We start from the raw sequence: 25,597 nt of genomic DNA on the forward strand, positions 1-25,597 counted from the left end.
TTATGTAAGGGCAATAACTAAACAATAAAACTCCCAAAGTTGGAGTTGCAAAACGCTTGTATGTCCTAGCCTCGATTCCAGGCCGCGAAGAGAAAGTCGGCCTGGTATACTTTGTATGCGCATGCGCGATACAATTGACAACAATTTCATCATACAAATTGTAATAAAACGGACAAAGTTACAAAAAGGAAGAGTATGACAATGTGACCACAATGGCAGCTTTCAGAGACACTATAAATGATTAATAATCAATTATGCTGCAGCAGTGTTGTTTCTTCTAGCTCTGTTTATCAAAGAGACAGTTCAAGAAGGCCTCCCAGACAGTAGAGCTGCTAGGAAGAGTGGTTGACTCTTTAATACATCAGTAGATCTTGAGTGACTATTAAACTTCCTGAGTGTCGAGTTAAAGCTTATTAAAAGCTTTCAGGAGTAATCAGTAGCTTCTTTAACTTCAGCAATGACTTCCTGTCGAACATAAAGGCAAGATTTAGTAGCAGAAGACTTGCCTGATCCATATTACCACAGCCTCATCAGGGGACCAACAGGAACACATCATGCCTTTCCTATAACATCTGTAGCCTTACAGTGTAGAGTGTCGTTAAGTCGAGACTTGGCTTGATAACAATAAAGGGCGTAAGAACTCAGTCATCTTTGCACAATACTTTTATGTAACGGACTGTAACTTCAGAATACAAATAGTATACAGTTTATTTTACTGACAGTATCCACAAATACACGGATTACCCCCTTTTTGGGGTAATGTACGTGCATGTGTACCAGGTATACAGTAGAACCTCGATTATCCGGCTTGGCAGTTTTTTATCAGATCAGAAAATGGGCGTGTCCCTAAAATGCGCATGCGCGTTACAGCTGTTACCATGGAGACATACCTGCTTATCTTATGCGCATGCGCAGACAACCATGCGGCACTGCTGCTTATCAATAAAGTGGGTGGATCAAGGCGTGGTTTATCTATTCAATTATCCGGCATATTCACTTATCCGGCCTGCTTCTGGAACCAAGGTGTCCGGATAATCGAGGTTCTACTGTACCAGGCCGCCTTTCTCTTTGCGGCCTGGAATCGAGGCTAGTATGTCCATGCAGCAATTATTTCTGCTGAGTCACTCGGTATCAATAATCAGCAAATGGGGTCAAAGGTCAAAGATCATCGGCATACACTTACATGCCTACTAAAACATTTGACCTTTGACCCCCGTTGCGTGGGTGCCAAGAACATTTGATCTTTGACCTCATTCTCTTTCATGTGGTTGAAATAACAGAAATGTGTATTTGGATACATTCCTCATTCATATACACAATACTTGTTTACATGGAAAGTGAGAATAATGCCAACTTAGTAAACAACATAGTACAGTCAAATGTTATAAAGTTTATAATAATTATAGCTATAGCTAGATCATTTTGTAAAACACTTCATGGAATAGAAAAAGATGAAGTACAAGCTGCGATATTTCTACTCAAAGGGAGCTTTTCTAGTTCTTGTGTGGACAATGCTTATAACATCAGCAACGAATTTCCTATTTCGTATGCTCAACAATTCGTGGAGAATCACAACCTATTCTCAGTACAAGGATCAAACACTTCTTTTGATACCAATGATTGCCTTTATCCCCATAGCGGGCTGGTTAGCTGATGTACGATATGGAAACTTAAAGGTGTTTAGGTTCGGTGCACTACTATTTTTTGTCTCAACGGTATTGAACTGCATTTGTCTGGTAATTAAAGAAGAGGGAATTCATCCAACTGTTACTATGGTTGCTACAACTGCAGCTGTGTTAGGTGCTTATCTTGGAGGTAGTGCATGCGTAGTAACAGCTCTTCAGCTAGGCTTGGATCAGATGCCAGATGCTTCGTCTGACAACATTATAAGTTTTATCAAATGGTTCATTTTCTCAGCTCTCTTTGGTGAATGGATTAGTGACATTATTCTAAACAGAGTATTTTGTGCTTTCGTAGATCCTGATAATGATTTCATTTTCTTTAGTCTCTACCCAGTGCTTGCTATGAGCATTTTGTGTTGTAGTCTTTTTCTTTTAGCCCCAAAATGGCTAATAATTGAACCAAAATCACCTCAGTCCCTCAAAATCATCTACCAAGTTCTCAAGTTTGCAGCCAAGCACAAAACTCCCCTCAATCGCAGTGCTCTCACATACTGGGAGGAAGACGTACCTTCAAGAATGGACCTTGGAAAGTCGAGATACGGTGGTCCATTCACTACAGAGCAAGTTGAAGATGTGAAAACGTTATTCAAGATTATTGTTATCCAAATACCGTTGTTTTTTGTCTCACTATCATCTCCCAAATTACGTGTACATCTTGATCACCAACTATTACCGTCTATCGACAAATGCACTGCTTCACTTATTAGTCTCACATATCACCCGTTTGTCTGTGCAATGTTAGTAACGCTTATCTCAGAATTTATAGTCTATCCTCTAGTTAAAATGGAACCACCAAGTATCCTGAAACAGATTGGATTTGCTTGCTTCATCATTGTGGTAGCAAATATAGGGATATTGAGTGCAGAAGTTGTGAGCTATTTCCATGATATACAAAAGTGGATTGAAATAGCTAGTTCAATAATTGGTGGTCTTGTTAACTTTTCCTTTTTGACAAACTGTATTCTGTTGTTTGCTTGTGCGCAATCTCCATATAACATGCGTGGTCTATTGGCGGGATTTGCATTATTACTTCATGCTTCATCATTACTCCTTGGTGAAGCTTTCTTTACTATCACAGTCAAGTTTTGCGACAAATGCTACAACTATATAATATATTCGTCAGTCATGGTAGCGATTACTTTGTTTGGATTCATCCTGTACTGCCTCCTGGCTCGCTGGTATAAAAGAAGAGTTAGAGACGAGGAATACAATGCACACAGAGTGGTGGAGGAGGTCTATGATCGATACCTTTCCAACGACATGTATCACTAAACGATACAACTAAGATATAATTATAACAGAGCAACCTAGTATACGTATATGAATGTGTGCATAAACTTTTTTCTTCACATAATTATGATAGTCATTATTAGCTTTATTTGTCTTTTAGTACGTACAGTCATGCACTGTATGGTTTCATTTTCAATCAAGATTTATTACAGCCAATCTTTCCCTCCTCACGGTTGCGCCCTCAGGCTCGATGGGTTTACTGCTACAAGTATACCTATATGATTATAATCTATGTATCGATCTCGTCCTCCACATTGTACAATTGTATATTTATACAGGTGTTTGAATAACAGAAGCTGCACATGTGTAGTTGTGATAGCTATTCCCCAGTTCATCCATATACACTTGTTTACATGGAAATAGAAAGTGATAATGTCAAAATGACAAAGTTCAGAGTATAGCTAGCTAGATCATTAATTTTACACTTATTCAAGATGAAGTACAAGCTGCGATATTTCTACTCAAAAGGAGCTTTTCTAGTTCTTGTGTGGATAATGTTAATAACATCAGCAATAAATATCTTATTTCATGTACTCAGCAATTCATGGAGAATCAAAGCCTATCATCCCTACAGTGATCAAACACTTCTTCTGATACCGATGATTGCCTTTACCCCCATAGCGGGCTGGCTAGCTGATGCACGGTATATGGAAACTTCAATTGCAAGTTGTTTATCGGTGTATTGCTATTATTTATCTCAACAGTATTGACCTGCATTTGTCTGATAATTCAACACGAAGGAGTTAATATGACTGTTGCTAGGGTTGTTGTAACTGCAGCTGTGTTAGTTGCGTATCTTGGATTTAGTGCATGCGCAGTAACAGCTCTTCAGCTAGGCTTGGACCAGATGCCAGATGCTTTGTCTGACAACATTATAAGTTTTATCAAATGGTTCATTTTCTCAATTATCTTTGGTGCATGGATTAGTGAGATTATTCTATATCCTGTGCTTTCATACATCCTTACATTGAGTTCGTTTTCTTTAGTCTCTGTCCAGTGTTTGCTATGAGTATGAGTATTTTGTGCTTTCTTTTAGCCCCAAAATGGCTAATAATTGAACCAAAATCACCTCAGTCCCTCAAAATCATCTACCAAGTTCTCAAGTTTGCAGTCAAGCACAAAGCTCCACTCAATCGCAGTGCTCTCACATACTGGGAGGAAGACATACCTTCAAGAATGGACCTGGGAAAGTCGAGATACGGTGGTCCATTCACTACAGAGCAAGTTGAAGATGTGAAAACGTTCTTTAAGATTATCAAATACCACTCTTTTTTGTCTCATTATCATCTAGGAAATTACACGAAAATCTTAATTCCCAACCATTATTTCCTATCAACAAATGCACTGCTTCACTTATTAGTCTCGTCACATATCACCCATGTGTCTGTGCAATGTTAGTAACGCTTATCTCAGAATTTATAGTCTATCCTCTAGTTAAAATGGAACGACCAAGTATCCTTAAACAGATTGGATTTGCTTACTTCGTCATTGTGGTAGCAAATATAGGGATATTGAGTGCAGAAGTTGTGAGCTATTTCCATGACATACAAATGTGGATTGAAATAGGTAGTTCAATAATAATTATTGACAGTCTTGTTAACTTATCCTTTTTGACAAACTCGATTCTGTTGTTTGCTTGTGCGCAATCTCCATATAACATGCGTGGTCTGTTGGTAGGAATCGCAATATTACTTCATGCCTCATCATTAGGCCTTGGGGGAGTTCTCTTTAACATCATGATCAAGCTTTGTGACAAATGCTACAACTATTATATTCATCAGTCATGGTAGCGATTACTTTGTTTGGATTCATCCTGTACTGCCTCCTGGCTTGCTGGTACAAAGGGAGAGTTAGAGACAAGGAATACAATGCACACAGAGTGGTGGAGGAGGTCTACGATCGATACCTTTCCAACGACATGTATCACTGAACAACTGTAGCATGCATAATAATTATTATTTAAAGCAACCTATATACATGTGTTCGATACATTATTTTTAGTTCTAGTATACAGTCATAATTTATGATGGCACTGCGTTGTTTCATTTTCAATCTCGACTATATTGCAGCCAATCTTTCCCTCCGATGGGTTGCGCCCTCAGGCTTAATTGGTTTACTGCTATAAATACCTATAATACAATAATATCATCCTCCACACATGCCCCATTGTGCTATTCTATTCACAAGTGGTTGAAATAACAGAAATGTGTATTTTGGATACATTCCTCATTTATATACACAATACTTGTTTACATGGAAAGTGAGAATAATGCCAACTTGAGTAAACAATAACATAGCACACATGTTTATATGCATAGCTATAGATTTAACAGCTCGATCATTGTTCCATTAAACCATGCATATTATACATGCACATTATCTTGTAGAAATGTTATACAGTTGAGAGCATATAGCTATATAGTTAGTAAATAATTTTGCTCTGTTAAATATATACGAGAAAAAGATGAAGTACAAGCTGCGATATTTCTACTCAAAAGGAGCTTTTCTAGTTCTTGTGTGGATGATGCTTGTATCATCAACATTGAATTTCTTATTTCTCATGTTCACCAAATCAGGAGGTATCCAAATCAATCCTTACTATAAGGACCAAAGATTTCTTCTAATACCGATTATTGCCTTCACTCCCATAGCCGGCTCGTTAGCTGATGTACGGTATGGAAACTTGGTGTACTACTTTTATTTGTTTCAACGGTAATAACCTGCATTTGTCTGATAATCAAAGACAAAGGAGTTAATATGACTGTTGCTAGGGTTGTTGTAACTGCAGCTGTGTTAGGTGCATACCTTGGAGTTAGTGCATGCATAGTAACAGCTCTTCAGCTAGGCTTGGATCAGATGCCAGATGCTTTGTCTGACAATATTATAAGTTTTATCAAGTGGTTTATTTTCTCAGCTCTCTTTGGCTCATGGATTAGTGAGGTTATCGTAAAAAGTACCAAAACTTGTGCTTTCATTGATCCTGACAATATATTCATTTTCTGACGAGGAATACAATGCACACAGAGTGGTAGAGGAGGTCTATGATCGATACCTTTCCAACGACATGTATCACTGAACAATACAACTAAGATATAATTATAACAGAGCAACCTAGTATACGTATATGAATGTATTCATGAACTTTTTTCTTCACATTATTAGTCTCTTAGTAGTATATTATAGCTTTACTTGTCTTTTAGTACGTACTGTCATGCACTGTGTGGTTTCATTTTCAATCAAGATTATTACAGCCAATCTTTCCCTCCTCACGGTACGTTGCGCCCTCAGGCTTAATTTGTTTACTGCTATAAATATCTATATATAATAGTCTCAGGAGTGCAAATCGATCTCATCCTCCCCACTGTCCAATTGTGTATATCATTATTAAGGATATATATATCATTATACATGTGTTTGAATAACAGAAGCGGTGTAGTTGTGATAGCTATTCCCCAATGCATCCATACACACTTGTTTTATACATGGAAATAGAAAGTGATAATGTCAAAATGAGAAACTTTAGAGTATAGCTAGCTAGATCATTAATTTTACACTTATTCAAAGAGAAAAAGATGAAGTACAAGCTGCGATATTTCTACTCAAAGGGAGCTCTTCTAGTTCTTGTGTGGTTAATGCTTATTACATCAGCATTGACTTTCTTATTTCGTATGCTCAACAATTCATGAAAAATCAAAACCTATCATTTCTACAATGATCAAAGACTTCTTCTCATACCGATGATTGCCTTCATTCCCATATCAGGCTGGCTAGCTGATGTACTGTATGGAAACTTCAAGGTGTTTAGGTTTGGTGCAGTACTATTATTTGTCTCGGCGGTATTGACCTTCATTTGTTTGATAATTCAAATGGAGAGAATTCATCCCACTGTGGCTATGGTTGCTACAACTGCAGCTGTGTTAGCAACATACCTTGGAATTAGTGCATGCGCAGTAACAGCTCTTCAGCTAGGCTTGGATCAGATGCCAGATGCTTCGTCTGACAACATTATAAGTTTTATTAAATGGCTCATTTTCTCAGCTTTCTTTGGTGTATGGATTAGTGACATTATCCTAAACAGTACAGTATCTTGTGCTTTCGGAGATCTTGATAATGATTTCATTTTCTTTAGTCTCTACCCAGTGTTTGCTATGAGCATTCTGTGCTGTAGTATTTTTCTTTTAGCTCCAAAATGGCTAATAATTGAACCCAAATCACCTCAGTCCCTCAAAATCATCTACCAAGTTCTCAAGTTTGCAGTCAAGCACAAAACTCCCCTCAATCGCAGTGCTCTCACATACTGGGAGGAAGACATACCTTCAAGAATGGATCTTGGAAAGTCCAGATACGGTGGTCCATTCACTACAGAGCAAGTTGAAGATGTGAAAACGTTATTCAAGATAATTGTTATCCAAATACCGTTGTTTTTTGTCTCATTATCATCTCGGAAATTACATGTACATCTTAATTTCCAACGATTATTACCGTCTATCAACAAATGCACTGCTTCACTTATTAGTCTCACATATCACCCGTATGTCTGTGCAATGTTAGTAACGCTTATCTCAGAATTTATAGTCTATCCTCTAGTTAAAATGGAACCACCAAGTATCCTTAAACAGATCGGATTTGCTTGCTTCATCATTGTGGTAGCAAATATAGGGATATTGAGTGCAGAAGTTGTGAGCTATTATCGTGATATTCAAAATTGGATCGAAATAGCTAGTTCAATAATTGGCGGTCTTGTTCACTTGTCCTTTTTGACAAACAGTATTCTGTTGTTTGCTTGTGCACAATCTCCATATAACATGCGTGGCCTATTGGTGGGATTTGCATTATTACTTCATATTTCATCATTACTCCTTGGTGAACTTTTATTTAGTATCACGATCAAGCTTTACGACAAATGCTGCAACTATATAATATACTCGTCAGTCATGGTAGCGATTACATTGTTTGGATTCATCCTGTACTGCCTCCTGGCTCGCTGGTACAAAAGGAGAGTTAGAGACGAGGAATACAATGCACACAGAGTGGTAGAGGAGATCTATGATCGATACCTTTCCAACGACATGTATCATTGAACAATACAACTAAGATATAATTATAACAGAGCAACTTAGTATACGTATATGAATGTATTCATAAACTTTTTTCATCACATAATTTTATGATAGTCATTATAATATTAGTCTTTTAGTACGTATACAGTCATGCACTGTGTGGTTTCATTTTCAATCCCGATTATTGCAGCCAATCTTTCCCTCTGCTGGGTTGCGCCCTCAAGCTTGATGGGTTTACTGCTATTAATCTCTAATACAATAATCTCAACCTCCACACTTGCCCCATTGTGCTATTCTATTCACACGTGGTTGAAATAACAGAAATGTGTATTTTGGATACATTCCTCATTTATATACACAATACTTGTTTACATGGAAAGTGAGAATAATGCCAACTTGAGTAAACAATAACATTGTACAAAATTTAATGTTATACATAGCTATAGCTTTAACATTAGTTTTGCTCTGACCATGCATTATAATACTTGAGTTCCACGCACATTAATGAACAGTTAATTGAGAGAATAATAATTCTATAGATCATTTAACTCTAAAACACTTACACTTTTAATGGAATAAAAAAAGATGAAGTACAAACTGCGATATTTCTACTCAAAAGGAGCTTTTCTAGTTCTTGTGTGGATAATGCTTGTAGCATCATCAATGACTTTCCTATATCGTATGTTAACCAAACCAGGAGGTATCCAAATCCCTCTCCACTACAAGGATCAGACACTTCTTAATTAATTCTGATACCGATGATTGCCTTTGTCCCCATAGCGGGCTGGCTAGCTGATGTACAGTATGGAAACTTCAAGGTGTTTTAGGTTCGGTGTACTACTATTATTTGTATCAACGGTATTGACCTGCATTTGTCAGATTATTAAAGAAGAGGGAGTTCATCTAACTGTTACTATGGTTGCTATAGCTACAGCTGTGTTAGTTGCATATCTTGGAGTTAGTGCATGCATAGTAACAGCTCTTCAGCTAGGCTTGGATCAGATGCCAGATGCTTCATCTGACAACATCATAAGTTTTATCAAGTGGTTCATTTTCTCAGCTCTCTTTGGTGTATGGCTTAGTGAGATTATCATACACAGTACAGTACTTTGTGCTTTTGTAGATCCTGATAATATATTAGTCTCTACCCAGTGTTTGCTATGAGCATTCTGTGCTGTAGTATTTTTCTTTTACCCCCAAAGTGGCTAATAATTGAACCAAAATCACCTCAGTCCCTCAAAATCATCTACCAAGTTCTTAAGTTTGCAGCCAAGCACAAAGCTCCCCTCAATCGCAGTGCTCTCACATACTGGGAGGAAGATATACCTTCAAGAATAGACCTGGGAAAGTCGAGATACGATGGTCCATTCACTACAGAGCAAGTTGAAGATGTGAAAACTGTCTTCAAGATTATTGTTATCCAAATACCATTGTTTATGGTCTCATTATCATTTCGGAAATTACATGTACATCTTGATCACCAACCTTTACTGCCTATCAATAAATGCACTGCTTCACTTATTAGTCTCTTCACATATCACCCGTGTGTCTGTGCAATGTTAGTAGCGCTTATCTCAGAATTTATAGTCTATCCTCTAGTTAAAATAGAACCACCAAGTATCCTGAAACAGATTGGATTTGCTTGTTTCATCATTGTGACAGCAAATATAGGGATATTGAGTGCAGAAATTGTGAGCTATTTCCATGATATACAAATTTGGATTGAAATAGCTACTTCAATAATTGGCGGTCTTTTTCACTTTTCCTTTTTGACAAACTGTATTCTGTTGTTTGCTTGTGCGCAATCTCCATATAACATGCGTGGTTTATTTGCGGGATTGCATTTTTACTTCATGGCTCATCGTTAGCCCTTGGGGGAATTCTCTTTAGTATCACGGCTAAATTTTGTGACAAATGCTACAACTATATAATATATTCAGCAGTCATGGTAGCGATTACATTGTTCGGATTCATCCTGTACTGCCTCCTGGCTCGCTGGTACAAAAGGAGAGTTAGAGACGAGGAATACAATGCACACAGAGTGGTGGAGGAGGTCTATGATCGATACCTTTCTAACCACATGTATCACTGAACAATTAACTAATTATGTATAATATTGTATCTTATATAGAGTAACTTGTTATTTCTTTTCATTTGTATATTCATATATAGTACACGCACTATAGTGGTTTCATTTTCAGTTGTGATTATTACAAATAACCGATCAGCCATGTAATCTTGCATGCCCTCTGGGTTAATTGCGTGCGTGCATGGGTTTACTGCTATAAATGCCAATATAATAATAATTATAGCCATCTCATCCTTGATCAACACGTTTCTAAAAACACAAGCTGTGCATGTATAGTGTGGATGAATTATCCATTTAATACTTATACTGTTACAGTTACTTGTTTATATGGAAACTTGATACTAATGGTAGAAATGTTATACGTGCAGTTGAGATATTGTGTAGCTCTATACAATTGTATGCATGCAGGAGTTTTGTGATATATATACCGAATTAACCTGCTGGAAGCAGATTTGTGCAGATTACATTCACCATGTATTTAATTTTCTCTCGCTCGTACAGCTGACTGCAAGTGTGACCCAGACTGCCTGTGCATGTTGCCCTGGAGATAAATGTACTGAAAATGGGTGTCCCTGTGTGTGTATACAAGGGATATGCTGGTGCAGACTGCAAGCAGGCAATCTCCATGAAACATTCACCTCTTCCCATGCATGCAGAGGTATCCTCAATATATATTATATTAATACTCATTCTGCAGGCAATGATCTCAGGTTTACAAGCTCCAATACAGAGATATATAGCATGCAATAAATTAGAGAAATTAGATAACAGACTCCATGCATGCATGCATGTACATGTACATCATTATTGTGTGTTTCATTGTCTTTATGTGACATAGTTAAAGCAATTAATATATTATGCATGGAAGACAATAATTTAAAGATTTGCATCAACTGCCATATCATAGTTAGACTTAGAGGCCAAATATCATCTACGCAACACATTGAGCCACAGGCATGAGCTAAATGCAGAGAGTGCATCAGGATTTGTGTCAACCATTATTAGTAGACACAAATTCCCTGAAGCCTGCGCAGGATCTAAGATAAACCTCCATATACATCCGTTCTATTAAAAAAAATCGCCCGTAATTGTAGGGTAAAGAACGCCTTTTTAACAGTTGATTTACAGTCTACTGTCTGATTTTAGTCAGTGCAAAATAAGGACTTGAGAAATTTGCTTTGCAAAATAGGCTTATTTTGACTGGACCAGTGCCGCAATTATTATTATTATTCTGGGTAGAACATCAATACATGTATAAATTATAGTAAGTGATATCAGACATACAATGAGGATGGTGATAGGTATAAATGCTTGTTGCCATAGCTACAATGTGTGTTTAAGTGTCTCCAGTCATTATCGCCACAAAGTCTTCTTGACCAACTGCAGAAAAATACACGCAAAAAATTAATAATAATATGCATTGCACAAGAAGTTGTACTCTCGAGGAGCATGCATATACCGTATAGCGGGAAATTTTCGTGGGCAGGCCGACCTCCACAAAATTTTATCGTAGGCGTGGCTTATCTGAACGTAGGAATGCCGTGCAGCCACGAGACTAAACGAAATTTTTACTAACGAAAACTACCGTTTCTCGAGTTGAACGAATTTTTTACCCCACGAAACTTACCCGCTATACGGTATACAAGAACCACACAGATAAACTTAGTCCTTTCTTGGTAGAGTATAATATTAATATGCCTTGATTATCTGGAACCTTAATTATCTGGTTTATAGAAAATTAGTAGCCTGAAAAAGGGGCTCAAAAAAATTTGATACTGCATGCCCACTGAGTAACACCACTATACCTAGTATAAAACTTACTCTCCCCATCATTGTCCGTGTCAAATTCATCGATCATTGCTTTAAGTTCATCTTCAGACATGTTCTCTCCCAGTTCCCTAGCAACTCGTCTCAGATTACGTAGGCTGATTTTACCGGTTTGGTCGTCATCAAATAACTGGAATGCTTTCACTAGTTCCTCTTTAGGGTCCCTTTGCAACATCCAGTCAGTCACTATATATATGGAAACAAGGGATATTATTTTGTTGGTTAAAATACAAGCTCAAGCTCAGATAGCTTGTTACTAATGCTCAGTAAAATTAGTAGCTCATTAAATAAATGATCACCCCAGCAGTTGCCTCTATAACGCCAGTCCTATATATAGTAATAATTATAGGCTACAAAAGTAGCAAAATTGGTGAGACTGACACCGAGGAATGAAAATAGTCATCACTTAGAAAAGTCTGGGCAGGCATATCATTGTATATATATAACGCACAAAACTATCAACCGGAGCACTGTATGGGTGTGTCTTACTGATCTCTGAGAAATCTTGAAATGATATTGTCCCTTTTCCTTCTTTGTCGCAGTCTCGCATAATTTTCAACACGTCCGCTTTCTTCACCTCAAAGCCGAGAGCTCTGATGGCCACCTGCCCGGTCGGTGCACATGAACATGCAAAATGAATACAGAAACCATTCAAGTTTGTATAGATCTACCCAGGTCATATTATACCCTCTGTACTGTATTCACACTATTGAAGTGCATTGCATGACGTGCACTACACATGAAAGTAGTTTAGTGTACATTTAAGACAACACTAAATTATTTATTAGGCAAAACAACTGAATTTATAATTATGGTGCCATAATTTATGGGCAAAATGTTCGAATGTTGCTTAGTGGTCAGTCGTCTTTTAACGTCAACTAAGTACAGTAGTATACTGCACAACGAATGTACCTACTATACTATGAGATGTGTCAATTGTACTGAGGGTGCCTGGACATGCATACTATACAAAATGGCCTCTTCGGTGTATCAGTATACCTTCAGTTCGTGATAGTCGATAGCTTGGTCTTTGTCTGTGTCAAAGAGATTGAAGGCCTCCACAATCTCTTGCTTCTGTTCTTCACTCAACTCCCGTCTCTTTCTACGCCTCCCCTTGTCACCAGGAGGCTCAGTGGCAGCTTTTAAACTAAGACTCATACTCTTCACGTTTCTTCACAGCAGCCTTTAAATTTTTGCTGAGCTTGCATAGTGACATTTTGAAAGGAAGGGGGAGGGGCTCGATCAACCCTTGCTACAGCTATAGCTGAGCATGTACAAGCCAGTTACAAGTATAAACAAGAGCATCTGAAGAGATATTCAAGAGTTGGAAGGTTGCTGCAATCTTCAAGACGTTGCTACGATACACAGATAGATTGAAGAAGCGTTAGGCATTAAAATCAAGAGCTCTAATTGTATACTGAATTGGAAAAGCTCCTGAGAGTGTATACAACTTGATTTATTATAATCATGGCTCAATCAATGGATGACATCCAACCTGACCTGGTGAGACCTGTAGCCATCACTTCTTATGAATATAAATTATAAGTATAATGGTAGCTACTTGCCCTACGCTCGATATAACAGTTTATACGAGATGTACAAACAACGAACGACGATGTAAATAGACCGGCATGCTCTAACACTACTAACCCCCCCCCCAAACACACGCACACAGAACAAAGCACCTCCACATGTTGAAGGTGAACTGCTCAAGGAAAATGTGAAGACTACGTTTGGCCGCCGAGGATGGAGAAAATATTTCTTCGTTGTAAGTTAACCTAATCGTTCCCTATTGGTACAATAATATTTCACGGATTAATTTCACTGCTCTTTTCTGTTAGCTGGAAACTTATTCCCTGGTAGCTATAGCTTTACACTATACTATCAACATTGTAATTGTTTGGCTTGTAAGTATCTAGGCTACAAATAAAGTGTTACTTTATACTGATTATTAGTTGTCTGATGCAGTTGAGCTGTGGTACTGTAGTACGTAGATACAAGCAAAGCCACTAAACTATTATAAGTGTAATTGCCCCTATTCTCATGAAATTTTAAAGTAACAGATGGTGTAAATTAAGCTCCCCACAAAACATGATTGTATAAACCACCTCTGTACTGTATACATGTTAGATAGCTTAGTAGTGTTGAAGCCACAATAAGGTTTGTGTTGATGGTGATGTGTACACACGCCCACACATTTCCATGGGAATAGTAACTACAGTAACCTTTCAGTGTGAGATTTACGTACGTATGATTGTACTTCCCTTCAGTATAATTATAGCCCTTAAAACTCTGTATTGCCTGTGACTCTGCATGTATAATTATACGTACATGTATGCAACTGGGAATCCCCCAATTGATTCGAATGGATTGTTATTGCTAATAGTTGTGTGTGCTCTAATATGGTAGTTTGTTTTGATAACATCCACTTGTTATAACAGTCCCAAACAATTACAAATGATCAAGGGCAGCAAGAGATATTCTTGTATAGTACAATTACCGTGTTAGCTATAATTTATTCAAGTGGCTTCTAATTTTGTGTATTTTATTGAAATCACTTCTCATTTTGACCACGCCCCCAGGTACGTGGGGACAAGCTTCAGTACTTCCGTAAGAAAGATGAGTACGAAACTAACAAGGAACCAATCACCTATGTCAAAATGTCACAGGTTTGTTATAATTAAAGGACGTACGATATGTGCTGTGCAGCTCTGGAGCAATCAACACTAGCTGGCAATTATCGATTACATAATTATATGTCAGTCTCGCCTCGCGTGCATGTGCTGTGATGATTGCTGAGTCAACGAATATGTGCATGTATAGCTACATGGTGCATGCTCAGCGCAATGACTACATGTACATGCCTTGAACTATTTGGCTATCTAGGTGATCTGGCAGTTTTATAAACTTAACCTTGTTTTTTTTTATGCTGATATATATATGCTGACTCAGCAATAATCACTTTCGATACTTATAAAATTACTAAGTAATTACTAATTACTACTGCACCGCGCATGTTGTACATGTATATACCTTGCAACATGTGATCATGCATGTACTGTGTAATTGTAATAAATACAGTGGAACCTCTGTTAACAACCATCTCCGAATAAAGGCCAGTTGCTATATAACGGCCAGGCACCCAGGTTCCAAATGAACAGTTTGTACAAAACAGCCTCTCAACAAAGGCCACCTCTGTATAAAGACCAAAACATTGTTCCCCAAAGGTGTCCGTTATAGAGGGGTTTCACTGTACTTATCATGGGCACAGATCAATTACTCATTAATTTTGTTTTGATAAATTCACTTCGTACACAATACTTGTTTACATGGAAAGTGATGATAATAATGCCAAGAGTATACACGTGCATTAATTAACTGAATTGTTATACAGATTTGAGAGTATCGTTAGACTCTTATAACTAGTCTAATTTTAGCTCTGTTAAAAAATACTTCTAAACAGAAGATGAAGTACAAGCTGCGATATTTCTACTCAAAAGGAGCTTTTCTAGTTCTTGTGTGGATGATGCTTATTACATCAGCATTGACTTCCCTATTTCGCATGTTCACCAAATCAGGGGTCATCATCGCCTATCCTCACTACAAGGATCAGAGATTTCTTCTGATACCGATGATTGCCCTTTATCCCCATAGCGGGCTGGCTAGCTGATGTACGGTATGGAAACTTCAAGATATTCAAATTTGGAGCTCTGCTATTTTTTTGTCTCAACGGTATTGACATGCATTTGTGTGATAATTAAAGACAAAGGAGTTAATCTAACTGTTACCATGGTTGCTATAACTGCAGCTGTGTTAGTTGCCTATCTTGGAGTTAGTGCATGCGCAGTAACAGCTCTTCAGCTAGGCTTGGATCAGATGCCAGATGCTTCGTCTGACAACATTATAAGCTTTATCAAGTGGTTTATTTTTTCAGCTTTATTTGGAGAATGGATCAGTGAAGTAGTCATAAGAAGTACAGAAGTATGTCTTTCTGACACCCTGAAAATGCCGCATTTTTTAGTCTCTACCCAGTGTTTGCTATCAGTATTCTGTGCTGTAGTGTTTTTCTTTTAGCCCCGAAATGGCTGATAAGAAAGCCAAAATCACGACAGTCGCTCAAAATCATCTACTAAGTTCTCAAGTTTGCTGCCAAGCACAAAGCTCCCCTCAACAGTGCTCTCACATACTGGGAGGAAGACATACCTTCAAGAATGGACCTGGGAAAGTCGAGATACGGTGGTCCATTCACTACAGAGCAAGTTGAAGATGTGAAAACGTTCTTCAAAATTATTGTTATACAAATACCATTGTTCATTGTCTCATTATCATCTTTTAAAATATATGGACATCTTGATCACCAACCTATTAGCGATTGCACTGCTTTACTTATTAGTCTCTTCACTTATCACCCTTTTATTTGCGTAACGCTAGTAACGCTTATCTCAGAATTTATAGTCTATCCTCTGCATGGTTAAAATGGAACCACCAAGTATCTTGAAACAGATTGGATTTGCTTGCTTCATTATTGTGATAGCAAATATAGGGATATTGAGTGCAGAAGTTGTGAGCTATTTCCATGATATTCAAATATGGATTGAAATAGCTAGTTCAATAATTGGAGGTCTTGTTTACTTGTCCTTCTTGACAAATTCGATTCTGTTTGCTTGTGCGCAATCTCCATATAACATGCGTGGTCTATTGGCGGGATTTGCATTATTACTTCATGCCTCATCGTTAGTCCTTGGTGAACTTTTCTTCCGTATCACGATGAATTTTTGCGACAAATGCTACAACTATATAATATATTCATCAGTCATGGTAGCGATCACATTGTTTGGATTCATCCTGTACTGCCTCCTGGCTCACTGGTACAAAAGGAGAGTTAGAGACGAGGAATACAATGCACACAGAGTGGTGGAGGAGGTCTATGATCGATACCTTTCCAACGACATGTATCACTGAACAATACAACTAAGATATAATTATAACAGAGCAACCTAGTATACGTATATGAATGTGTACATAAACTTTTTTCTTCACATTATTAGTCTCTTAGTAGTACAGTCATGCACTGTGTGGTTTCATTTTCAATCAAGATTATTACAGCCAATCTTTCCCTCCTCACGGTATGTTGCGCCCTCAGGCTTAATTTGTTTACTGATATAAATAATAGTCTCAGGAGTGCAAGAATCCTGATAATCTATGTATCGATCTCATCCTCCACACTGTCCAATTGTGTATATTATCATTATTAAGGATATATATATATCATTATACAGGTAGTTGAATAACAGAAGCTGTGTAGTTGTGATAGCTATTCCCCAATGCATCCATACACACTTGTTTATATATACATGGAAATAGAAAGTGATAATGTCAAGATGGGAAAGTTTAGAGTATAGCTAGCTAGATCATTAATTTTACATTTATTCAAAGAGAAAAAGATGAAGTACAAGCTGCGATATTTCTACTCAAAGGGAGCTCTTCTAGTTCTTGTGTGGTTAATGCTTATTACATCAGCATTGACTTTGTTATTTCGTATGCTCAACAATTCATGGAAAATCAAAACCTATCATTTCTACAATGACCAAACACTTCTTCTCATACCAATGATTGCCTTCATTCCCATATCAGGCTGGCTAGCTGATGTACTGTATGGAAACTTCAAGGTGTTTAGGTTTGGTGCAGTACTATTATTTGTCTCAGCGGTATTGACCTGTATTTGTTTGATAATTCAAATGGAGGGAATTCATCCAACTGTGGCTATGGTTGCTACAACTGCAGCTGTATTAATTATGTATCTTGGAGTTAGTGCATGCGCAGTAACAGCTCTTCAGCTAGGCTTGGATCAGATGCCAGATGCTTCGTCTGACAACATTATAAGTTTTATTAAATGGCTCATTTTCTCAGCTCTCTTTGGTATATGGATTAGTGACATTATCCTAAACAGTACAGTATCTTGTGCTTTCGTAGATCCTGATAATGATTTCATTTTCTTTAGTCTCTACCCAGTGTTTGCTATGAGCATTCTGTGCTGTAGTATTTTTCTTTTAGCCCCAAAATGGCTAATAATTGAACCAAAATCACCTCAGTCCCTCAAAATCATCTACCAAGTTCTCAAGTTTGCAGTCAAGCACAAAGCTCCCCTCAATCGCAGTGCTCTCACATACTGGGAGGAAGACATACCTTCAAGAATGGACCTTGGAAAGTCGAGATACGGTGGTCCATTCACTACAGAGCAAGTTGAAGATGTGAAAACGTTCTTCAAGATTATTGTTATCCAAATACCGTTGTTTTTTGTCTCATTATCATCTCGGAAATTACATGTACATCTTAATTCCCAACAATTACCATCTATCAACAAATGCATTGCTTCACTTATTAGTTTCACATATCACCCGTGTGTCTGTGCATTGTTAGTAACACTTATCTCAGAATTTATAGTCTATCCTCTAGTTAAAATGGAACTACCAAGTATCCTTAAACAGATCGGATTTGCTTGCTTCGTCATTGTGGTAGCAAATATAGGGATATTGAGTGCAGAAGTTGTGAGCTATTTCCATGATATACAAATTTGGATTGAAATAGCTACTTCAATAATTGTAGGTCTTGTTCACTTTTCCTTTTTGACAAACTGTATTCTGTTGTTTGCTTGTGCGCAATCTCCATATAACATGCGTGGTCTATTGGCGGGATTTGCATTTTTACTTCATGTCTCATCGTCAGCCCTTGGTGAAGTTTTCTTTAGCATGACGATCAAGCTTTGCGACAATTGCTACAACTATATAATATATTCATCAGTCATGGTAGCAATTACTTTGTTTGGATTCATCCTGTACTGCCTCTTGGCTCGCTAGTACAAGCGGAGAGTTAGAGACGAGGAATACAATGTACACAGAGTGGTGGAGGAGGTCTATGATCGATACCTTTCCCACCACATGTATCACTGAACATTTAACTCTATTAATGCACGTGATAACTATTGCATGTATATCCTGTATAGAACAACCTATAGTATACATGTTGATTTCTCTTCACATCGTTATTATCTTTATATAATTCAGTCATATACACTATGTGCATGTGGTGACATTTTATTTCGTTATTATAATTATTATCAACCAACCAACCTAGTCCTCGGTGGCTGCGGCTTGCAACCATATAAATGTCTAAAACCATGCATGCACTGTATATAATTATAGCCAAGTGTATAACTATTACTAAATTTTGGGCTGTACCCCCATCCTCTCTGTACTTTGTATATGGATCATCCTCCATACTGTCTCATCGAGGTATTGCATTTATACAGGTGGTGGAGATAACAGAGGCTGTGTATAGCGGAGTGCCCAAAAAGCATCACCTCAATTGTGGGTTCAGTGTTGTCTCGTACCATCCCCACACTCAAGAGGAGCAGACCTTCCACCTGCTGGCAGAGACGCCCGAGGATATGAGATACTGGGTGCATGGCCTGAGGTGTGTGGGTATAGTAGTGTGGAGTGGGTGGGCGTACACAGACTAAGGTGTGGATGTGTGGGGTGGGATGGGATGGGAGCTAACTTTGAGGACTCGTAACTTAACTTGGGGGATGCAATCTGAATACTTTCTATAGTGCATGGTGTTACCAATGCTAATTTGTTGGTGTGTAAATTTATAATTTTAATGTATATATAGTGTTTGCTTGCGACTGAAATAGCCTGCCCTGTTTTTCAGTAGGTGTGTTATCATTCACTAGCTGTGTGTCCTTAAATCAGCATTAAGTTTTATTAGTAATTAATCATCTCATAATTTGTTTGTTTGTATATTTCACCAAAGTTTGGTAACTTTTGTCGATGACTTTGTTGACAGGTATATCAAGGCGTATTGGTCCAAGATGATGGTGCGTGATACTGTTCTCAGCGAGGAGCAAGAGCGGAAACTTTTGGACAGGATTCTCAATGAAGAGGACTATGAACGGGGAGATGTGAGTGTGTGCGTGTGTGTGTGTGTGTGAGATTGTGGGAAGTGTGTGTGGGTGTGTGTGCTTAGTGATAGTATAGAGTGCACGAGTGACGGTATGAGAATAGCTATTATAAGTCGCTCATTCCCTATAATTATATATACACACACTCTCTCATGCAGGAGGTGTACGGTGACTACACCATCGGGGAGGGCGGGCAGTCAGACGAAACAACAAGGTATAATTATGATCCGTAATGACTAATTGGTCTTGGTGTTGCGCAAGTATTAATAATTATCTAAATTTATCTCCTCATTTTTTGACTCGATTATAATGACTGTTTTTCTTTCTCTCTCCAGTCGACAAGTTGCCGTTCATTTCGCTAATGGGTCAAAGGTCAAAGTGACGCTGTCAACGACTGAGACAACCTCTGACCTCTTGGAGATGAGTGAGATAAAGGAGCAGCTGTCCTCCTCGTCTGCTTATATAGTGCGAGTGGATGAAGTTGGAAAAGGTCAGCATAGTCTTGTTATACGTAGAATGGTGTAGGATATGCTTATGACTTTAGTTATAACATTTTATTTTATTCTATTTTACATGTAGTGATGTTCCCATACTGCTCGGTAGTTAGTACCATCCACCACCTCTTAGGCCCATAATAGGCTATAAAACTTGTGTGTTTTTGAGATTGAGGAGTATATAAATGCCACTGCTTCGAAATTTCGGGGCACATCACTAAGTTTAGTATAATTATAGTTATAGAATCAGTTCTAAAAGTTCCTAGAGGGGTGCTCTAGCCTCTGGAGCTTCTGTGGTTCTTACGCTATGTACACATCCTTAATATGATTATAGTGAATGTAGGTTACGTTCCCTCCCCCCCTGCAGATGTTATCCTGGAGACGCAGGATCACCCCGCCCTGTACCACTCGAAGAGCTCCACCCTCTACGCAGTGGAACACTCACACAGGGTATTATGCTTGTTAAAGTAGTACAGCTGAATAACAGCTATAGGCAGTTAAAATGGTTTCTTTCTATAAGCTTGCAGAAATCATAAAAAATTGATATTTCTATATTATAACGTAATCTAGACACCTAGCTGTGACCAACGGGATTATGCTATAAGTTGTAATAGACACATGCAGTTTTACCTTAATTCACCCCCCCCCACACACACCCACATCCCCCCCACAGCTTTTGGTGGTCTACATTGACAACCAGAAGGACTTTGAGTGCATCTACGTGAGCCCCCACGCCACGGACACGGAGATCATTCAGCACAGAGAGATTTCCGTGAAACTAGACATGACAGGCGTAGGAAATCGAGGTCTGTTCCTGAAGCTGAGAGATAGTGAGCAGCCGTTTGGTCTAGGAGAGTCGCCCTGTGACGTGCTGTTTGAGATGAATATCAATGGAGAACTTAGGAGGCTGCCCGTGGGTGAGTGGCAAGATCATGCATGGGTTGAAGCAGAGGGAGCTATGGAGACTTTATGCCCATTAGCCTGGCTGTATAATTATGGAGGGTATCAAAGGACCTGGGTATTAACTATGAGTATATATACCTGCATATAATTATTGGTGAGTGGCAAGGATATGATTGTAGTGTGTCTATTTATACCTTAAATTTTCTGTCCAAATGCAACAATAAAGTGATGTATGTTTCTTGCATCATTATAGTGGGACAGTTATAACTTGAATTCTGGTCCACCGTTTACAGGCCACCTGGTAGTGAAGAACAAAGCGTTGGGAGGGGGGCGCTCCACCTCTAGAATCACAAGACGCTGGATTAACCGCTCCACTACACACAGGCCCGTTAGGTCTGTCTCAGACGAGGGAAAGAAGTTAGAGGAGATATCGGAGGTGGTGCTGCTTACATGACTGTAAACGCGCCACATAAAAATATTTTCGCTGGTATACATGTAGGTGGTTGTATTCAGAGATGGAAAATTAGTTTTGAGGCTGGATGGTGTGTCTTTAGAGGGCCGCCTTCTAATTGGAGATAAAAAAACAGCTTTTCCAACCTCTAATACGACTACCTTTACCAGCGTAAATAGTTTTATGTGGCATCTTAAATAGAGCTTATACGGTAGACTGTGATGTGCCTATAGAATCATATTTTCAATCTCAATTTAAATTACCTCTTTAACATAATTATAGTACGTAACTATAGGCCTATAATTAGGTGGTTATATTTCTAGTATACTAGTACGTACTGCAGTTAATGTAATATTATGTTGTGAAATTGTAAGAGATGGAATTCTAGGTGTAAACATTTTTAACTGCATGTCGATTACGAGCGTAAGAACTACACACCTTCACACTTCACACACATCTCATACACACGCCCACACAGGAGGAGGATGCTCAGGCAATGGCATTGGACAATTTCTTCAATCGAATGGGTGGGGCTAGGGTGGAGCTTGATAGTACCACTGAGTTGGAAATTGATGGAATGGTCTATGTGTTACCACCTGACTTCAACAAAGGTGACTCCTCATACATGCAGTACCTTCGTAGCTACCTTTCTCTGAAGAGAAGAGCCAACTTCTTATATATGCTAGGTCCCCAAATGATTAGTTTAATTATTCAAAACAACTCGATCCTCAATAAAGGCCACCTCTGTATTAAAACTTAATTAAATATGTCTGTTTTAAAGGGGCTCCATGCACTGTAAATCAAAATCAGTAAACCAAATCAAGTTCCACCACAGTGTCATTTTGTTTATTATTATGATTGGATTCCAGATTCGAAGCGTCTAAGTTCGGGGTCTGTGAACTCTGACCGCAGTGATGAAAGCAAGCATGACGAGGACCACGGTTTGGAAGATTTGACCTCTCCCTCGTCATCACGCCCACACTCCGGGAGTATGGGGGGACTGCGGAGGTCACGTCTTCGTCCTGGTGATAAGTTTTCAAACTCCTCCCCCTCTGGGTCACCCGCCACCTCCCCTCCTCGTAGCCGCTCCAAGTCACCAGGACGCAGGTGGGTGGAGCCTAGTTACATAGTGACACACCGTAATCAACTCTAAGTGAGGTATAAAATCTGTCTCTTTTGTGACTCTGTTAAAACACACCATTTGAAATTCGGAGCAGTATTCCATAATTATCTCTGTTTCTCTGTTCCCCTCTCCTCTGCAGATTGCCTGACCTCCCTGCGAAGGACTCGTCAGTGCCAAAAATGTCACCATCTCAACAGAAAAAGTCACAGACACTTGATAAAGGTATGTACAACAGCTTACTACAGTGTACGTAAAATTGTAACAGTACGTGATGTGCTCACACTGGTCGGTGGTTGGTACTAAGTAACAATGCATCACTAGGGAAAAAACCATGCATCTCCTATAGGCCTAGGTTTAAAAAAGGCTATAAAAGGGCAAATTTGTATGTTGAATTGAAATTGAGGATTGAGAGAATAGCCACCACTTAGAAAATGCTGGGCACATCGATCACTGAAAACTCTCAGGAGTAGCATAATATACAAACGTCCAGCGTACATAGGTATATATATATACGTGCTGAGAAATAAGTTGCACAATTAATACAGTTGTTCACTTCTGTGTACGTCTTGTACTCCCCACAGACTTCAAAGGGTCTCCTGGTGCGCTGAAGCGTAGGGGGGCCACACGAGCCGGTTCACTGCGATCGTCCAACCTTTCGGAGGGCGGTCACGGCTATCACAACCAACCACGAGGTTCCTGGACAGAGGGGGTGTCTAAAAAGAACGAAGACCCACCCGAGGTGAAAGTGGGCATGGCTGCTGCTAAAATGGGCGTGGTCGAACCAGCGGAAAGTGAGGAGAAAGTGGGAACAAGTCCGCTCTCTCTGCACAAGAGAGGGCCGACCATTATCCTCAGCAATGAAAAGGTCGGCTCACAATTATAACCGTTCCCATAGTTTCACTTTCAGTATAGTGTGTAATAACATTCCTTTGATGAATAATGTTGTGTTTAGATCAGTGATTGCTTTCGGATCAAAATGCTCTATTCAAAAGCGTGGGCTATTGTGATTTTTCCGAAATTAGCCTGTTTCAAAAGCTAACTTTTTAAGTATACTTGATTATAATTAAATTTTGAGTTATGATTATGCAGAATTAAAATATGTTTTTTTTAGCCCTTTGATCCTTGAAATACCTGCGTACCAAAGTTATAAATTATTGCTGATCAATCATGCTATAATAGGTTGACACGCACACACTGGTAACTAATTTGTGTTTGTGTCACAGGGAGGTGTGGTTGGAGATGCGAGGACAGATAGGCCCACGCTCACTACTAGACCACGGAGTCCATCCAACAGAGGCTCGATGGTGTTTGACAGTGAGTGTGTGGGCGTGCATGTGCGTGTGTGGGTGTGTGGGAGGTGGGCAGGGATGTACCTAGTGTTTGCTATTTTCCCCAATACTTAGTACACTTCATAATGTTTAGTGCATGTACCTACTTGTCAACTGGAAGTGTTAAATTGATCTGAGGTAAAAAAAAATACAGTACAAGTGCTGACCAGTGCTATAGGCATAACCTGCTGTACGTGTATGTGTGTGTTGGGGTGTGGGCGTATGTGTGTGTGTGTGTGTGTGTGGTACTTCACTGATCTCCTTCCTCAGATCTTAACCTTGGTGATTCAAGGAGCTCCTCGTTTGGCCGCTCTCAGTCTCCAGGTTTGTTGATACTTTTCATCTTATACATAAATTATTTATCCATCTCATATACAGCCGGTGATAACCTCTTATCATCTTTGCCTGCCTCCATCGAGCAACAGGAGGTTACTATTCCCAACGTCAGCCTGTCATTGACGTCATCATTTGGAGCAGCTGCAGGTACAATAATTATAACCAAGTGTGTGTGTATGCAGTGCATGTAATAATTAGGAGATTGTGACACGTACATTGTGCAGATTTTAAATTACCGTATTACTAGAATGTTTTGCGAGCATCAAACATTTGCGAACTTTGCGATGGTTGATCAATTCGCAACATTGAAACCTAAATTATTACTAGTAAATACACACGATCCTTGCCAGAACGCAATAGTTAGATCGTAAAGGGTTAAATTTTCTGCTGATTTGGCTCATTCGCAAAGGTTTTTCACCCACAAAATATTCTAGTAATACGGTAGTACTTCGAACGGTATAATTATAGTATGTTTCATTGTTCAATTGATTTTCTACACACCTCACTGTCCACACACTCACTTTCCACACACACTCACACACACACTCACACACACACTCACACATACACTCACCCCCCACAGCCCCCTCTGTTGACGACGAGGCTCGTCTGGAGCATCTGTTCTCGCGTTCCTTCCAACAGGAACAAGAAGAGAAGTCGTCTCACATCACTAAACAGGTCGACACACTGAGTGCAAAGGTAAAGGCCGTCACTGAAGGCAGCAAAGAACAGAAAAATGTGCCAAGGGAATCCCCTAATGGTGAGTGATAATTGCATGCTCGATTATCATTTCTAGTCTGTTTTGAAAATCCTTTCTTCGCTTTTTACAGTCTCCCCTAGTCATCAGTTCACTCCAATGTTGATAGACTTTGCGGCCTTGCAAGCTCCACCCACTTCCCCCAGCGAGACTGCCCCCAGCAAACCAACAGCTTCCACCATCAACGTCACGTCTCCAAGGTGAGATAAGCCTTGGAGGTGTTATAGTAGAGGTGTAATGTTAGCTATTATAGGGGTTGTATTATTGTTATGTAATGCTGTTGCTATAGTTGCAAGC

General features: G+C 39.0%; 2 protein-coding genes across 3 annotated transcripts in view; one reads left to right on the plus strand and one right to left on the minus strand.

Moving 5' to 3' along the window:
- Positions 1 to 11,326: 11,326 nt before the first annotated feature.
- Positions 11,327 to 13,156, minus strand: LOC135336201 (centrin-3-like). The gene is made up of 4 exons (XM_064531936.1): positions 12,948 to 13,156; positions 12,438 to 12,552; positions 11,943 to 12,134; positions 11,327 to 11,501 (listed from the first exon to the last, which is right to left on the minus strand). Exons 1-4 carry the CDS (start codon positions 13,104 to 13,106, stop codon positions 11,458 to 11,460), a joined length of 510 nt encoding a protein of 169 aa, XP_064388006.1. The 5' UTR covers positions 13,107 to 13,156; the 3' UTR covers positions 11,327 to 11,457.
- Positions 13,157 to 13,198: 42 nt separating this feature from the next.
- The window catches only part of LOC135336189 (uncharacterized), a 52,236-nt gene continuing 39,837 nt past the window's right edge, over positions 13,199 to 25,597 (plus strand). Inside the window, exons 1-19 of one of the 2 annotated variants that reach the window (XM_064531915.1) lie at positions 13,199 to 13,451; positions 13,624 to 13,716; positions 14,531 to 14,617; positions 19,258 to 19,421; positions 19,794 to 19,908; positions 20,067 to 20,122; positions 20,244 to 20,398; positions 20,770 to 20,852; positions 21,076 to 21,319; positions 21,599 to 21,741; positions 22,235 to 22,367; positions 22,626 to 22,863; positions 23,019 to 23,101; positions 23,461 to 23,744; positions 24,103 to 24,193; positions 24,478 to 24,531; positions 24,586 to 24,690; positions 25,127 to 25,303; positions 25,374 to 25,500. In XM_064531915.1, the coding sequence (XP_064387985.1) occupies positions 13,416 to 13,451; positions 13,624 to 13,716; positions 14,531 to 14,617; positions 19,258 to 19,421; positions 19,794 to 19,908; positions 20,067 to 20,122; positions 20,244 to 20,398; positions 20,770 to 20,852; positions 21,076 to 21,319; positions 21,599 to 21,741; positions 22,235 to 22,367; positions 22,626 to 22,863; positions 23,019 to 23,101; positions 23,461 to 23,744; positions 24,103 to 24,193; positions 24,478 to 24,531; positions 24,586 to 24,690; positions 25,127 to 25,303; positions 25,374 to 25,500 (2,468 nt within the window). In that variant the 5' untranslated portion in view covers positions 13,199 to 13,415. The remainder of the gene's footprint in view (positions 13,452 to 13,623; positions 13,717 to 14,530; positions 14,618 to 19,257; positions 19,422 to 19,793; positions 19,909 to 20,066; positions 20,123 to 20,243; positions 20,399 to 20,769; positions 20,853 to 21,075; positions 21,320 to 21,598; positions 21,742 to 22,234; positions 22,368 to 22,625; positions 22,864 to 23,018; positions 23,102 to 23,460; positions 23,745 to 24,102; positions 24,194 to 24,477; positions 24,532 to 24,585; positions 24,691 to 25,126; positions 25,304 to 25,373; positions 25,501 to 25,597) is intronic. The other variant, XM_064531914.1, reaches the window with a different exon arrangement.

Source organism: Halichondria panicea, chromosome 5, assembly GCF_963675165.1.
Source record: "Halichondria panicea chromosome 5, odHalPani1.1, whole genome shotgun sequence".
In the NCBI taxonomy this organism is placed as follows: domain Eukaryota; kingdom Metazoa; phylum Porifera; class Demospongiae; order Suberitida; family Halichondriidae; genus Halichondria; species Halichondria panicea.

What these genes read in the sequence shown, in the direction of transcription:
- LOC135336201 (XM_064531936.1), bottom strand. Translation starts at nt 13,106, where the DNA reads ATGAGTCTTAGTTTAAAAGCTGCCACTGAGCCTCCTGGTGACAAGGGG. An exon ending in TCGACTATCACGAACTGAAG is followed by an intron (nt 12,553 to 12,947) that starts GTATACTGATAC and finishes CCGACCGGGCAG; the next exon opens with GTGGCCATCAGAGCTCTCGG. An exon ending in TCAAGATTTCTCAGAGATCA is followed by an intron (nt 12,135 to 12,437) that starts GTAAGACACACC and finishes CCATATATATAG; the next exon opens with TGACTGACTGGATGTTGCAA.